The sequence below is a fragment of the Schistocerca nitens genome, chromosome 7 (genome assembly GCF_023898315.1).
Source record: "Schistocerca nitens isolate TAMUIC-IGC-003100 chromosome 7, iqSchNite1.1, whole genome shotgun sequence".
NCBI classification, from domain to species: Eukaryota; Metazoa; Arthropoda; class Insecta; order Orthoptera; family Acrididae; genus Schistocerca; species Schistocerca nitens.
This window is the reverse complement of record NC_064620.1, coordinates 11,096,922-11,113,938: the sequence shown is the minus strand read 5'-3', so window position 1 is coordinate 11,113,938 and position 17,017 is coordinate 11,096,922. Positions and strand designations below refer to the sequence as shown.

General features: G+C 43.0%; 1 protein-coding gene across 16 annotated transcripts in view; it reads right to left on the bottom strand.

The window, feature by feature from the left end:
• The window catches only part of LOC126195116 (CUGBP Elav-like family member 2), a 1,269,424-nt gene that overhangs the window by 478,975 nt on the left and 773,432 nt on the right, over positions 1-17,017 (bottom strand). The window contains exon 1 of one of the 16 annotated variants that reach the window (XM_049933606.1): positions 1,228-1,446. The exons of the other annotated variants lie outside the window; for them this stretch is intronic. Coding sequence (XP_049789563.1) covers positions 1,228-1,236 — 9 coding nt within the window. The 5' untranslated portion in view covers positions 1,237-1,446. Of the gene's footprint in view, positions 1-1,227; positions 1,447-17,017 lie in introns of those variants that run through there. 16 annotated transcript variants of the gene reach the window in all.

Below are 17,017 nucleotides of genomic sequence, written 5' to 3'. Positions count from 1 at the left end.
CAGTAGTATACCACACACGAGCATTTCAAACTTTTAAAAACATTACCATTACACAAGAAACAGCTAAATATTGTTTTCATTCATTAGGCAATTTACTTTTACCGCAAAACTCAGATCGTGCGGAGTAGAATAATTTATGGAGCGTAGGTGAAACAATGCTTCTGTGCAATGTTTCATGAAGACTCGACACGGGAAAAAGTAGACGAACGTAATTACCACGAAGGACGGTTGTCTGCGCCTAGTAACGCTGAAGCTTGATTCTGGGAATTTCATGCGTATTGCTGTAGGCAGAACTTCCTCGTAACACATATCCGTTATCCTGAATGTCCGCACAGTGTCCCACTTCTTTCCCGGAAGCGACTGCGGTGGATACTTAGGTACTGTCGAGCGACAAATCCTTAGCGTTACCTAAAATAACCAGGCGTTTGGAAATAAGCAGTAGGACAAGTATGTACGAATATCATGTGCTGATTACGTCCAGCGCTGATATGAAAACTTCTTAATGTACCATGTACCAAGATTTACTCGTGAGCGATGATTATGCGCACACACACACACACACACACACACACACACACACACACACACACACACACACACACACACACTTATTAAAATGTTACTGCGTAAAATCGGAGAGTCAAACAGGAGACAAGCGCCAAAACGAATTTATAGAAGAAATCACGCGATGGAAATAATTTTGCACTTCTTTTATCACCGGCTAAGTGGAGCAGTATCAGGGACAGACTAAAACAGGCTTTGGAATTCTGTCTGATTGTCCAATTTTGCTTCACTGCCTGTTAGTTATCAGCGGTCGTGTTGCTATAGCTTCACTGGCAAATCCACTGAAGACCGACGACTGAAGAGAGACGGCCGCGTAGGGCCAGTACTACGTGGTGGACGGAAACGACAGCTGAGATTCTATTTTAAACAGGTGACGTCAGATCTGTTGTGGCGGTGCGGCAGTATCCTGTACGTCGCTACTTGCTTGGTTTGTTGGACTTTTTATTACGTGTGGATAGAGGCGTTGAACTTTATTTTCTCGCAATGGGGTGGACACGGCAAACGGAAGCGCCCTTTTAACAGTATTGTTATTTCTGGCCAAAGGAGCGAAAACTTCGCTTGTTAAAAGTATTAACTGCAACGGTTACAAACGTTAGGAGCAATTTAAAGGGGTTAAAGAATGGTAAGTATATGCAGGAAACAATAAGTACAGCTATTACGCACCTCTATCATATAAAGTTACATTCAGATTCGGCGAAAGCGCGACTGCGAGTTCTATTAACCACGGGAGAGTTACAAGGCGTCAGCTACTTGGATTTTCTGCTTCCACTTGCAGTAAATGCTGTCTCTCCGGAATATTTTCGTTGGGCCGGCGCTCGTTTTTCTTTCTGCAATTCTTCCGTTACGACACCACGAGCGAGCAGCAGTCCGCATCACCCACACAACGCAGAACAACGTGACTGCCCGCTGAGCCCTCTGGCGTCGCCGCTCGGAAGCACAGGTACGAGGTTGATGCTGCCAGCTGCCGCCCGCCAGCGGAACTATGTGGGCACACACGATCGGTAAGACAGCTCACTGCTACGTGATTGATTTCTTTTTGCCGCTTCTGTAGCGGGGTGTGTACTGTCACAATCCGGTCCTTTCGCGGAAATTCTGCTGACGCGGTGTAGTCTCCCCCCTCAATATGAATGTCTCCTTTTTTCCCCTTCTTTCTATTGGTTTCCTTCGACCCTTTCGGTTTCGCAGCACGGTTCTCTCCCATCTTCCTCCGACACACGCGCGAGCGCGCCAGCCGCCTGTACAGAATGTTGATACTAAGAGCGGCCACGCGATGGCAGCAGAGCGCACTCATGAATATTCAAAGCGAAAGCCCTCTAATGAAAAAACGGTGGTGGAGTTAAAAAAGGGGGGGGGGGAAGGGTTAGGGTCGGCCCTAGCTAGAAGGGAACGGAAAGGACATCCGAAGGGCTCGGAATCTAGGGCGACGGGAGAGGACGGAGTTAACGCAATCACAGTGGCTCGGCGGACGCATGCAGATGGCAGCTAATTGCACCTGAGATGGCCGGAGGCAGTGCACGGACGATGGACCGCCTCGGTGCATGTCATTTTCAATGCAAAAATCCCACTGCCACGGGCAACTAGCAGGCTGTCCGTACCGCACTAGTGCCTCCCACAGCACGTGCATGTTACTAATCCCTAACGTGACGTAAACTTCATTTTTGAAAATTATGGTTCCCATAACTAGTAGGCTGAACTTTGTTCTCCTAAATAAAACATCGGTATACAAACGTCTGAATTCTTAATATGAAGTTATTTAGCAAATGAACAAGAATAATATAGAAGCTATTTCTGTCATTAGTTCACTTTGAGAATACACTTTATTCTGAACTAACACTCCTTTGAACACCGCAGATACCGAGAGGAAGACAGTTCTGTCTTCTAAAGAACAAAGGAAATGCGTCGCTACAGCTCACTTTACACGAAGCTTTAGCCGGAATAAAAAGCTGTAAAATTTTGCTTTGTGATAGATACTTAACGTAAATTAAGCGTCGAGGAAACCTGCTTGTATTAGATTCCTTTTTATTTATTCGAACTTTCTTGCTGTAAAAAACTTAAATAAAAAGTCTATGTTGTAAGATTTGCTACCAACCACTAATCTGAAGATGTTTTCGTTCACCGCATTTTGTTGATCCATGCCATTACCGAAACATCAACAAACTGCTGCATTTCTAGGCGGACAATTAATGAAACATCGGTTGTTTTGCTTGCTTTAGTAACTGATAAATATCCATAAACTCAATGAAGACAAGTGAAACACTGACATTGCATAATGGTTGTTTAGCACTAGTACGCACTGCGAACTTTTCTTGATAGCTTCCAAAACTTGTGTTTTCGTTATTTTCCTTGTGTCACGTAGTAATATCATGGAAAACGTATCTCAGAGTCATAAAACACTATCAGTAAAACACAGATTAAAATGTGGGTCACGATTAACTTTTTATACACCGAACAATCCGATTTCAAATACACTTTTAGTGTTTTATATGTACTGATAATATAAAAAGATGCTACTAAGCAAAAATACACATTTTTGCAGCAGGTGTCACATGAGGTGAAAGGTAACACATTATAATCAATACGTTTTCGGCAATAATAGATAAATAATCTATGTGCAGCAGAAGTACACGTACTAATTCTTCAAAAATACATGTGACAATGTTTTTCAATTGAAAATACCCCTTACACTGCACGTAAGTTACATACATAATTTGTTATAAATACGCGAGGCATTTATTTGTATTAACTACTGGCGGAATTTATTGTTGTATGCTATGAGACAATAGCTTTTAGAAGTTTTTTTAAGAAAGCGTTTTTAGTTAATTCAGTTTGGTCATCAAAAAGTTTTGTGGTGATATGTTTTTATTTGTGAATGCTTCTATTTCTTCAAGGATGTTCATAATATTAGCCTTTGTTTATATAGTGAACTGTGTGTAGGTTGTTTCGATTGCTTTCTACACGATGTCTCTTCAGTAATGTGAGCAGCAAAAGTCACTTACGCTAGTTGTTTGTCCGAACTTCACTTAGGTGCTCTTTAAATATTATCTCCAAGCTCCTGCCAGTCTGACCAATGTAGTACTGTGGGCAGGATTCACTTACTAGTTTGAATATACCATATTTCTTATGGGTATGATGAAAGTACCTATATGATGAATTGCTTGATGTTAGAGAATTTGTTTGTGAAGAAACTTATTCTGATATTTAGACTTTTGAAGATGTTTGCTGTCGTAGAGGACAGGCTTCCTAGAACGGGCTCAGCAGCATATTTGAGCAGAATATTTAGTCGTACTTTTAGAACCTTATATTGGCAACAGAGAGTTAGTTGGTGGGAGTGTTGCTCTTAGCTTTTGTTCCATTTGAAATTTTGTCAATAAGAGAAAGATTGTAACCTTGGTAATTACTGACAAACCAGCTTAATAAAAAGAAAACTAAAGTAGTTTTGTCGACACCGAAGTGTCAAAAATGATAGTCACATGCATAGAAGTTGTACAAAAATGAAATTTCAAAACTTGCTTAGTGTTTTCCACTACTTTAGATTAGCTCTGATTCATACCGAACTACATCTGAATCCAATAACCATGAGGGGCATTAACAGAGGTAGAAATATCAGGAAAAGACTATCTTGCGAAAATAAAAGCTACACTGCGTCACAGCCCTTATGATCAGAAACGGCGGTAGACTAACAAAGCATTAAAAAAATGCCATAAATAATGATTTTAATTGAATCAACTGAGTTATTGGTGAAACATTGTAAATTAACTAAACAAACAGTGTTTTTTGCCTTGTTTCACACTTATTATTGATGTTACTGCACAGCCTAAGTTTGATTCCCAAAATATGATGATGCACAGATAAACATTATGACAAGGCAAAGATAATCATCTCCACTTCTTAAGGTATCGATCCACAGCTTAATGTACAGTTACGTCAATGACATTTTTGAATAACTACATTGGAGTGTAACTGCTGAATTGCGTAAATGTATATAATTTATTAAAAATGGTCACTTACGTAATTGTATATTAAGCTATGGTTCGATACCTTAAGAAGTTGAGATGATTATCTTCGCTTTGTCATCATGCTTATCTGTTCACTATCATCTTTGGGAATTTGTAATGTACTTGAAAATGGGCTTATAACCGGAAACCTAGGTCGTGCAATAACATTAATAATACGATTGCGAAACAAGGCAAAAACAGGGTTTGTTTAGTCAATAAATAATACTTGAACTAGCATTATTTACTAAACAGTCTGCCTGGGCGACTAAGTACGTGGTCCACAGAGACAATTTTTTCATCCACAGAGAAGTTGGTTTTGTCAAACTGTAAATTACTGAAGAACTCAATTAGTTTCTGGTTTGATTAAACTTTTTTCCAACAATACAAATTTTCGGGTAAGGGAATAGAAACCCATCCCTGCAAGATATCGCTACTACGGGCTGGATTGTTCCATTAGAGAAAGCAATTTATTGCATGCTATTTATTTCTTTTTTTTTTTTAAATGATCGTTGAAGGAGTACAAACGAGTACCAGTTGCAGATCAGTCTGTCCCAGCAAACAGCGTTTAATTTCCTAAGTCCCCAAACGCTGTAGTCCTCACTTTCCCACCTGATAAAAATATCTTACGCTAATCTTTTTTTGTGAACTGACAAGTTTTGTCTATGACTTTAATTGCCTCCTTGACCCGATAATGCAAAAATGGACCAGTGCAAAAACACTCCGCGGGCAGTGCATAAACATACAATGTTCTTCTTTGACGGGGCTTGAAATAGTTTTTCGAGAAATAACTAATTTACACAATCGCAGGGCCAATATGAACTTAAGCAGTTTCTATTGCTCTCACTGTGACAACTTGGCGGAAGATTATTATTTGTAAAAAGAAACTTTCTTGTCACTTGATTCATTATTTATTTCTGGGGCACAGATTTCATGTGTCTGGCGAAGTTAACTATTTTATTTATATTTATCAACGGCAAACCGATGTGTTACGAGCAATGGGGCAGTTCGATTAAAAGCAGCCGCTCTTTCACACAAATGAATGCGATTAATCCCTCTATCCTCGGAGTTTGCAGTCTGTTTTAGATATTCTCAGCGTAGCAACATTCATTCATTCATTATTTAATTTGCCATACCGTCTTTACAGCAACGTGATTTTCACCGTAGCATTACTAGCAGTTCGTTAAGAATCTCATTAACACGAACGAAAAAAGGAATTTCATTCAGCGGTGCCAAACGCAGCCACTGCTGCTTGTAACTACTTTAAATTTTCATAGGTTGCGCTGCAATGCATTTCGTACGGCTCAACGTGTGTATCCTCTAACGTCACGGCGAAACTGCAACCCGTACTCTCGTTTCACCGGAAACTTTCAGATTAGTTGTCTCTCGTCTCCGGTCAAATTTTGTTGCTTTGGTTCGACAGCACGGACATTGGGATGCGTGTCGAGTCCAGTATCAATATTACCTGCTGTATGCACACCATTTCACAGTTATCAAAAAATAATTTTCTCGACATGAGAAGACGCGTAGTTGTAATGACCACGAACCTATTCTCCGATTTCTTTTTTTCATTTGAAGAATTGCAGGCATACACACACACACACACACACACACACGCACGCACGCACGCACGCACGCACGCGAGAGAGAGAGAGAGAGAGAGAGAGAGAGAGAGAAAGCGAAAATCAACGGTGGTATGCTCGGGCTACCGATTTATCTATGGCTGAGTGCATTACGTGTGCTGTATTGAAATTTGTTCAAGTTTCAGTGTTAACAAGACATACTTCGAGTCCTGAAAATTATTGCTCTCTTAGTTGGCTCCTGCTGTATGTGTTTTTGCTGGCCCACGAAGGATTGATAAGTACCCCAGAAGGAGGAAGCTTGGAGACAGCTGCTCTAAGAGCTCTACCAGTTCGGGATATGACGTGGGCGATGTGTTATCAAACAATATGGTGAATAACTTTATCGGATACGAAATAACAAGCTTAAATGTGATGTGACCTGATCTCCTGCAAAGTACTGTCCTTGGCCATCAACGCACTTATCCCAAAGTTGAATCCATGCCTGGAGCCATATCCGGAAAGCTTCTTTTGGAACCACGTTCAGCTGCTCTGTCGTGGCCCCATCCATGTCAGGAATGGTGTCAAAACGGTTTCCTTGAAGCATAGTTTTTACTTTTGGGGTGAGAAAATTGTCGTGTGGTGCTAAATCCGGTGAGTAAAGCGGATGTGGACATAGAGGAACACTTTTCCCGCCCAGAAACACGCGAAACAAAAGAAAGCTGTTGCACGGCGCGTTATCGTGATGAAGAAGGAAGCCATTGGCCCATTCTTTTGGTCTCCTCCTCCTTCGCACATCGTTTCGCAAACGGTGCAGTGTGCCCTTTTTAAATTCGGCGATTGCATTTGTTACCTTTGGAACTAACTCTGATCCCACATGCCCTGAATATGGAAAGAGCAGCAGACTTTCAAACTGGATTTTGAATAGACCTGTGTTTGACCTCCAGTTACAATTTTGGTCATGAAGTCAGGATGTAAATGAAGACGATCCTTCAACTCCATGCAAAGTGACACACGATTTTCCTTCTGTTCATGACTCAAAAGCCTGGACTCAAAATTTGCACTCACTCGTCTCATTTCCAAATTATCTTTTAAAATGCTTTTTACGGACCCGTACGAGGTACTAAGTTCTTCGATAAGCTCTCTAATACTTATTCGCCTGTATGAACGAACCATTTTTGCTGTTCTTCGCACAATTTCCTTCTCTTTTCGAAGTTAACGGACGCCACGAGAGTGCTCATCTTCTGCCGATTCGTTTCCGTTTTTAAATCGCTTTTACCACTCGCTAACAGTCTCCAGAGTTACAGCATTATCGCCGTAAATAGGTTTCAACATTTCATGAGGTTCTTAGGCACTTTTTTACAATTTTAAACAGAACTTAACCTTCACGCATTGTCCGAAACCCACGATGCGGGATGTACAGTGTAAACACCTCACTCTAACGTCTCTGGAAGCTAACCGACAAGTCAGAATGCGTTCCAACTTGACACTGCATGTCTCAACGTTTCAGGCTATCTGACACGTTACATCAAATGCACACCAAGTCCCACGGCTTCTAAGCCATCATTTAGACGCACTTGCTTATCGAACGATCTGCATCCTAAGGTGTAAGCGTGAGGAGTTCTCCAGACGCCCTCTCGATATTAGTTTGATTTTTACTGCACCATCTGTAATTTACATCATTAGGAGGAACTTTGCCCCTGAACTGCCACGCCGATGCAAAGTAGGCATTAGTTAACGGACATCGGCTAGGTGGCGACAGTGGAGCAGATTCGTATATGGAAAGCAGCGAAGGAGAAACGGGAGTAATTATGGGGGTGGGGGATCGAAAACTTCCCGTTCGAAGGCCGTATAATCCGGAATAGGTATACCAATGAGGGAAAATTGCCGACAGTATTGAAGCAACCAGGTTGAATATACCATTTTGGTAACGTACCGTGTCCTGCTGCATGAGTAAGTCCGTAACTTCCTGGTGCACGTCTTCGTCCGATAGGAATCGTCGACACATGAAAGCTTTTTCAATGGACCGGAAGTGTGATAATCGCATGGGAAGATATCAGGACTTTAGGCCGGGTACTCGCTCGTCTTCCACTTGTCCGTAATTGATGAGGCTAACATTGCCGATCGGCCGGTTTCTCCATTCCAGCACGGAACTCTGCGCACCTCCGCAACTGCGGTTTTCCACAGGCCTACTGTGCCGTACATATTCTTCATTCTCCGAGGGATATCTACGGGTGTTTGTTGGATGCGCTAAACAAAAGGTTTCGAACGCTTGGCATATTTTTTGATTTAACTACGGCATTTGATAATGTTGATCACAAAATATTGCTGCAGCAGTTGGACCATTACAGAACACAGAGTACCTCACAATTGGTTCACCTGTTACTTTAGAAACAGGCAGCAAAAGGTCATGATTCACAATGTTGATATCGGCTGTGCTGTGGCGTCTGAATGGGGTACTGCCAAGTGGGGGTTGCCCCAGGGATCAGTGTTGGGGCCACTCCTGTTCCTTATTTATATAAACGATATGCCCTCTAGTATTACGGATAACTCTAAAATATTTATGTTTGCTGATGACACCAGCTTCGTAGTAAAGGATGATGTGTGCAACATTGGCTCGGTTTCAAATAGTGCAGTACATGACGAAAGTTCATGGCTTGTAGAAAATAAACTAACGCTAAACCACAGTGTGACTCAGTTTTTACAGTTTCTAAAACACAATTCAAAAAACCTGACTTTTTAATTTCACAGAACGGGCACATGATTTGTGAAACTGAACAGTTCAAATTTCTAGGTGTTCAGAGAGATAGTAAGCTGTCGTGGAAAGCCCACGTTCAGGATCTTGTTCAAAGACTTAATACTGCCATTTTTACTATTCGAACGGTATCAGAAGCGAGCGATCGTTCGACACGAAAATTAGTGTACTTTGCTTATTTTCATTCGCTTATGTCGTATGGTATTGTATTTTGGCGTAACTCTTCCCATTCTAAAAGGATATTTTTGGCTCAGAAACGGTGGTTCAGGAAATAAGTGGTGCTAAGTTCGCGAACCTCTTCTCGACCCCTGTTCACGAGTCTGGGTATTCTGACATTGGCCTCTCAATGTATATATTTCTTACTGTCATTTCTTGTTAACAATATTAGTTTATTCCCAAGAATAAGCAGCTTTCACTTAGTTAATACTAGGCAGAAATCAAACCTGCATTTGGATCGGACTTCCTTAACTCTTGTGCAAAAAGGTGTGCAGTATACTGCTGCATCCGTTTTCAATACGCTACCACTCTAAATCAAAGATCTTAGCAGTAATCCACGTGCTTTCAAATCTAAACTGAAGAGTTTCCTCATGGGTCACTATTCCAATTCCGTAGCGGAGTTCCTTGGAAAATTAAGCTGATTCTTATTGTATTGTTGATTGCGTTTACTTAAACTTATGGACTGACTTTTTTCGGGCTCAAACATTTATTTTTATCTGTTATTGCTTTTATGTTATAATTTCATGTACTGGCACGTTCCACGACCTTGGAGATTTGCTTCTAAATTTGCTCCTACGGAATTTGACGTGTAAATAAATACATAAAATTGCTGCTCACCATGTCAGAGCATTTACGTATACAGGATGTTACCAAAAGGTACGGCCAAACTTTCAGGAAACATTCCTCACACACAAATAAAGAAAAGATGTTATGTGGACATGTGTCCGGAATCGCTTATTTTCCATGCTAGAGCTCATTTTAGTTTCGTCAGTATGTACTGTACTTCCTCGATTCACCGCCAGTTAGCCCAATTGAAGGAAGGTAATGTTGACTTCGGTGCTTGTGTTGACATGCGACTCATTGCTCTACAGTACTAGCATCAAGCACATCAGTACGTAGCATCAACAGGTTAGTGTTCTTCACGAACCTGGTTTTGCAGTCAGTGCAATGTTTACATATGCGGAGTTGGCAGAAGCCCATTTGATGTGTGGATTAGCAAGGGGCAATAGCCGTGGCGCGGTACGTTTGTATCGAGACAGATTTCCATAACGAAGGTGTCCCGACAGGAAGCCGTTCGAAGCAATTGATCGGCGTCTTAGGGAGCACGGAACATTCCAGCCTATGACTCGTGACTGGGGAAGACCTAGAACGACGAGGACACCTGCAATGGACGAGGCAATTCTTTGTGCAGTTGACGATAACCCTAATTTCAGCGTCAGAGAAGTTGCTGTTGTACAAGGTAACTTCGACCACGTCACTGTATGGAGAGTGCTACGGGAGAACCAGTTGTTTCCGTACCATGTACAGCGTGTGCAGGCACTATCAGCAGCTGATTGTCCTCCACGGGTACACTACTGCGAATGGTTCATCCAACAATGTGTCAATCCTCATTTCAGTGCAAATGTTCTCTTTACGGATGAGGCTTCATTCCAACGTGATCAAATTGTAAATTTTGACCATCAACATGTGTGGGCTGACGAGAATCCGCACGCAATTCTGCAATCACGTCATCAACACAGATTTCCTGTGAACGTTTGGGCAGGCATTGTTGGTGATGTCTCGATTGGGCCCCATGTTCTTCCACCTACGCTCAATGGAGCACGTTATCATGAATTCATACGGGATACTCTACCTGTGCTGCTAGAACATGTGCCTTCACAAGTACGACACAACATGTGGTTCATGCACGATGGAGCTCCTGCACATTTCAGTCGAAGTGTTCGTACGCTTCTCAACAACAGATTCGGTGACCAATGGATTGGTAGAGGCGGACCAATTCCGTGGCCTCCACGCTCTCCTGACCTCAACCCGCTTGACTTTCATTTATGGGGCCATTTGAAAGCTCTTGTCTACGCAACCCCGGTACCAAATGTAGAGACTCTTCGTGCTCGTGGGGCGTGGTGAAGGAAGGCAACAGAACGCAGACCTAGCACCCCCCCCCCCTCCCCCACGGCTGTGATACAATACGCCACTCTCCAGGGCTGCATCAGCGCATCAGGGATTCCATACGACGGAGGGTGGATGCATGTATCCTCGCTAACGGAGGACATTTTGAACATTTCCTGTAACAAAGTGTTTGAAGTCACGCTGGTACGTTCTGTTGCTGTGTGTTTCCATTTCGTGATTAATGTGATTTGAAGAGAAGTAATAAAATGAGTTCTTAACATGGAAAGTAAGCGTTTCCGGACACATGTCCACATAACATATTTTCTTTCTTTGTGTGTGAGGAATGTTTCCTGAAAGTTTGGCCGTACCTTTTTGTAACACCCTGTACACAAAATAGGAGCGGTCTTTTCACGCTTCGCTGGGCTACTGCTGACGATACCCTTGTCTCTGATGAACACTCGCGGTCGACGACAACATACTGTTTTCTATTACTTATGAAGTGTTCGTGCCATTCACGTATCTGGGAATCTATTCTGTATGCCCGTACCTTCGTGAAACGTCTGCAGTGGGGCAGTGTGTCAAATGATTTTCGTTGATAGGAATATGGAATGCACCTGTTGCCCTTCATCCACAGTTCGCAGTGTATCACGTGAGAAGAGGGCAAGGTGATTTTCACACGAGCGGTGCTTTCTCAAACCGCGCACAGTCGTGCACATAAACTTCTCAGTCTTAAGGAAATTTATTATGTTCAAGCTGAGAATACGTGTAAGTATTCTGCGAAAAACTGACAATGTTATTGGTCTGTAGTTTTGCGGGTCCATTCTTGTACTCTTCTTGTATACAAGAGTCACCTGCGCCTTTTTCCAGTCGCTTGGGACTTTGCACTGGGCTAGAGATTCGCGATAAATGCAACCTAAGGGGCCAATGCTGTACAGTACTCTTTATAAAACCGAACTGGAATTCCACCCGGATTTGGCGACTTATTTGTTTTGGACTCTTTCGGCTACTTCTCTTCGCCAGGGATGCTTGTTTCTACGTCCTCCGTACGGGAGTCTGTAAGACAGTCTAACGACGCTATGTTTGTACTGTACTGTACTCCTACATGAACGGTTTCTTAAACGCGAGACTTTAAATTACGGCTTTGCTTTTGCAACCTTTTATTGACACACCAAACTAGTCAACGAGCGGCTTGATACAAGCTTCGTCCCGCTTAGCGATTTTATGTTAGACCAGAATTCCTCCCGTTTTCGGCGAGGTCTTTTGCTAAGGTATGACGGTGGAAACTGCTATGACGGTGGCAATTATATGCTTCACGCATTCATATTTTTACAGAATTCCTACTAACTTCCACCTGTCGTCATTTGTGCGTTATTTTTTGAAGCGGGAGTTCAACAGTCTCTGGTTCCTCAACAATTTCGGAATTTAGTTATTAAGCCAGACCTTTGTTACACTGTTTGCAAGTGTGATTTCATAATGGCTGGGTGGACTCCTTCAAACTTCTTCTTAGCGTTTTGATATGATAGATGGTCAAGCTCTTTATATACCTGTATTTTCTTCCCCCTCTTGAAAACTGAACATGTCGGCGAACGAGCGTGGGGGTGTTCTGGGCAGTTTACGCATATAGGTGGGGGGGGGGGGTGCTAGGTCTGCGTTCTGTTGCCTTCCTTCACCACGCCCCACAAATAGGTCCTTCAGTGTAGCGGGAGAATATGAGTCCAAGCATAAGGCAAAAATCAGGACTTCACATCGCAACTATAAGCCACGGCCTCAACTTTCTCAATTAAAACATTACCACCAAACGGTAGATGAAACTGATACAGCCCCAAGTCGTCCTGAAGGCCGGAAGTGCATGTGAATGATTAAGCAATCAAAGTTTTGATCAACAGAGATCAGTTTCTCATTTTCTCTACTGCAGCAACATCTCCAAACCGGCCCTCCAAATTTTCAACGGGAAACAGTGGCTTTGTCGCTGCAACAGATTTCTCATCTGTTCTGGAGCATACCAAGAACTGGGCGAACTGTTTCCCTCCATTTCTTGTCGGCTGCTTCTCATCCCACGGCGTGACCAAAGATGGAAATGCCATCATGTTCTAGGTCTCCGCATTCAGTAGTTGTTTCGTGTCTGCTGAGACGGGTGTGTTGGCACGGCCATCTGTACGGGTGACTTTGATCCTTTCATTCCGGATCGTCGGGTCTGATCCCGCTCAGTTCGATCGGAGGCTCTCCCCACGGGCGCCACCGCAAAAGCTGCGTCGCACAGTAGTTGTTGCCCGGAGTCCCAGTGTCCCTGATCTGGCAGGCACCTACGTTTCGGCACACGAGCAGCTCAGCCACCAGCACCAGCACCGCTAGCCCTTCGTTGTCAAGGGACTGCAGCCCTGAGGATATCTGGCGATACATCCCTCCCCGCGCGACGCACTCCTAAGTTCGTAGCGTTTTTGTTTCCAGTGTTGGTGTTGGTATTCCGGTTGCTACGGGTTTATTTACCGATCGTCACCTTTTATTTGTTGTTCACTACCGCTATCTGAGTTTACATTTTGTAAGTTTGCCACTTGGAGACGATGGGTGGAGCAGTGGACGCTAGAAAATGGAGTTCCAAGTGGAGAAATCTGAACATTTCCGACATGTTGTTGTTGTGGTCTTGAGTCCAGAGACTGGTTTGATGCAGCTCTCCATGCTACTCTATCCTGTGCAAGCTTCTTCATCTTCCAGTACCTACTGCAACCTACATCCTTCTGAATCTGTTTAGTGTATTCGTCTCTTTGTCTCCCTCTACGATTTTTACCCCCCATGCTGCCCTCCAATACTAAATTGGTGATCCCTAGATGCCTCAGAACATGTCCTACCAACCGATCCCTTCTTCTTGTCAAGATGTGCCACTAACTCCTCTTCTCCCCTATTCTATTCAATACCTCCTCATTAGTTACGTGATCTACCCATCTAACCTTCAGCATTCTTCTGTAGCAGCACATTTCGAAAGCTTCTATTCTCTTCTTGTCCAAACTAGTTATCGTCCATGTTTCACTTCCATAGATGGCTACACTCCATACATATACTTTCAGAAACGACTTCCTGACACTTAAATCAATACTCGATGTTAAATTTCTCTTCTTCAGAAATGCTTTCCTTGCCATTGCCAGTCTACATTCTATATCCTCTCTACTTCGACCATCATCAGTTAATTTGCTCCCCAAATAGTAAAACTCATTTACTACTTCCTAACCTAATTCCCTCAGCATCACCCGATTTAATTTGACTACATTCCATTATCCTCGTTTTGCTTTTGTTGATGTTCATCTTATATCCTCCTTCCGACATATTCTTGTGTTTGAGTTGAACAGAGGGGTGACAGAAGCAGAGGCAACCATAAAAATTTGTGCCGAGTATGGAGTAGTGTCACTGGACCGGGAACGCCAAGAAAATGGTTTTCTCGTTTTAAGACGGATGGTTTTCACATTCGTTACTCGCCACATTCAGGGAGACCATCAGCGTCTGAGGAAGATTGTTTAAACGCCTTAATACGTAATGATCCACGTCTTCACGTCAGCGCACTCGTGAACCGGCAAACGAGATGAACAGTGATCATTCCACCATCGTGCGACATATCCGTGCAACGTGAAAGGCCAAAATATCGCGTGTGTGCATACCGCTTGCTCTAACCCAAAATCACAAAATTCAGACGGTGGTCGTATGTGCAGCTCTTGACTGCTCATCGTCAACAACATCGACCCTTTCTATCCTGTATCGTTACTGGTGACGAGAAATGGTACCTTTGTGCTGACATAATGAGAATAAAGAAATGGTTCAGCCCAATCAAAGTACAAACTCCGCGTACAAAAACCTGCGCGCATCCACGGAAGGTAATGTTGTGCATCTGGTGGGACGCCGACGATCTGGTGTGTGGACTACGAAATGTGTGACTATCACTGGTGACATTTACTGGCGACAGTTGAGAATTCTTGGAGAGGCAGTCCAAGAGCAACGACCAGGAAGACTGCATGAAGTGATGCTAGTCCACGATATACAGGAGCTGGGTTGGGAAGTCATTCCGCACCCACCTTATTCACCTGATTTCGCGCCCTCATATTTTCAACTTTTCCGCTCTCTATCTGACAATCTTCAAGGAACTTCGTTTCCGGCTGAAAAAACGCTCCGAGCATAGCTAGACGAGTTCTTCACCTCAAAACTAAGTGATTTCTACAGTCGCGAAATCGGAAAGTTATCCCAGTGTTGCCGGACTGTTGTAAATAATGAAGGAGAATAATATATTATCATAGACTAAATTCTCTGTTATGTATATCTCTTTTGTTTATTAAACTCACGGATAAATGCTTTGCACCAACCTAATAATTAGCCAAATATTTTAAGGGAGAGGTTGTGATGTGAGCTGATATTGATCCTTTTCCTGATAATACCCAAGTCATCAACGTGAAAGCTTGACACTTTTCAGTCGCCTCTTACGACAGGCAGCAGTTAGTGTGGACCTCTTCTAGTCCAAGACACTACAGGGGTAGGGGACTGGATGTCTGCTCCTAACTTCGCTTGCATTCGATATCAGTAAAGGAAGAAAAAAAAAATCTAACATTGAGGTTTTACGCCCCATGGGTGACGAAGTCATTAAAGCGGTGCCCTAAGCGATTTAGCAAAACCAAGAAAAACACAAATCTGGATGCTCTGGACAGTCATTTGCACTGCTGTCGTCCGTAATGTGAGTACAACACCAATTTTTGCATTACTTTCGACATACTCCTTACATTTACCAACAGTAGCATTCTGTATATTATCCCAGCGCTTTCACGATTTTTTTGTCTGAGATTAGTAAGAAATATGTTTAAAATTTTAACTTTACAGTTGTCCTGGACCCTTCGTTTGGTTTTGAACACTGCAGTACTTTACCGCTGTCTTTCTCTGACCCTCGAACCGACGTACCAAAGGGACCTACAGCTTAATGTGGACTTCCAAAATGGTTCAAATGGCTGTGAGCACTACGCGACTTAACATCTGAGGTCATCAGTCCCCTAGAACTTAGAACTACTTAAACCTAACTAACCTAAGGGCATCACACACATCCATGCCCGAGGCAGGATTCGAACTTGCGACCGTAGCGGTTGTGCGGTTCCGGACTGGAGCGCCTAGAACCGCTCGGCCACAAAGGCCAGCGTGGACTTCCAACTACGGCTGAATTTGATATATTCCTCATGCACTAATCACTAATAGAAGTGAAAGAAGTGGTAAGCGACGAAAAGAACGTCTTAGGAATGAGTGCCGTTTGAACTCAGACTCCAATTTGTAGTGTAAGAATGAGAGATACTCACTTAGCTATCTAATCACACAATTCTCTTTTTTAAAGCTATTGTAAGAAAACAGTGTCATTCATTTGGCATGGTGTTTAAAATGCTATGGTAAATCAAAGTGACAACGCATTTATAGTCACAATATTCGTTCAATCCTCACCTAACACATGCTGCAACTAATTTAAAAATTTAGAAATAGTCAATCGTTTCGTATATACAGTTTACGTACAGTATTCACAGTGGGTATCAGTGTGATAATGTGCTCAGTTCTGATAAGAGAATTTAGATCGAGATCGATCAGATGAACTTTATGAACAAAAACCAATCTTCTGGGGGATTGATTACAGTGAGCTACTTACAGGCGTCGTTCTCCACCATTCTGCGGAACTGCAGGCTGTTGGCGTGGTTTCTGTGATGTTAGATCATACTGAGGCGTCTGCATTCACTGTGCGTACGCTCTCTGCGTACGGAATCTTAATAAAAAAAATTGATGATGTGTTGCAGTTTCCTGAAACCAAAACTACAACTTTGCGTTTTCGTCGAGTGTTGTATCGTTTTAACACAAATTGCCAGAGAAGTCTCTCGGACAGATTTAGAGAAAGAAATTAATAGTCCAGTGTTAAAATTAGAAAACGGCCCCCCATCGAATAACAGCGCAGGTCATCCGAATCAGCGGAACAGCCGCACACACAGGTCGCGCTCCGAGAACCGGGCGGCTGAGTTTGGCTGTATCCTCGCTCAGCTCAGCGC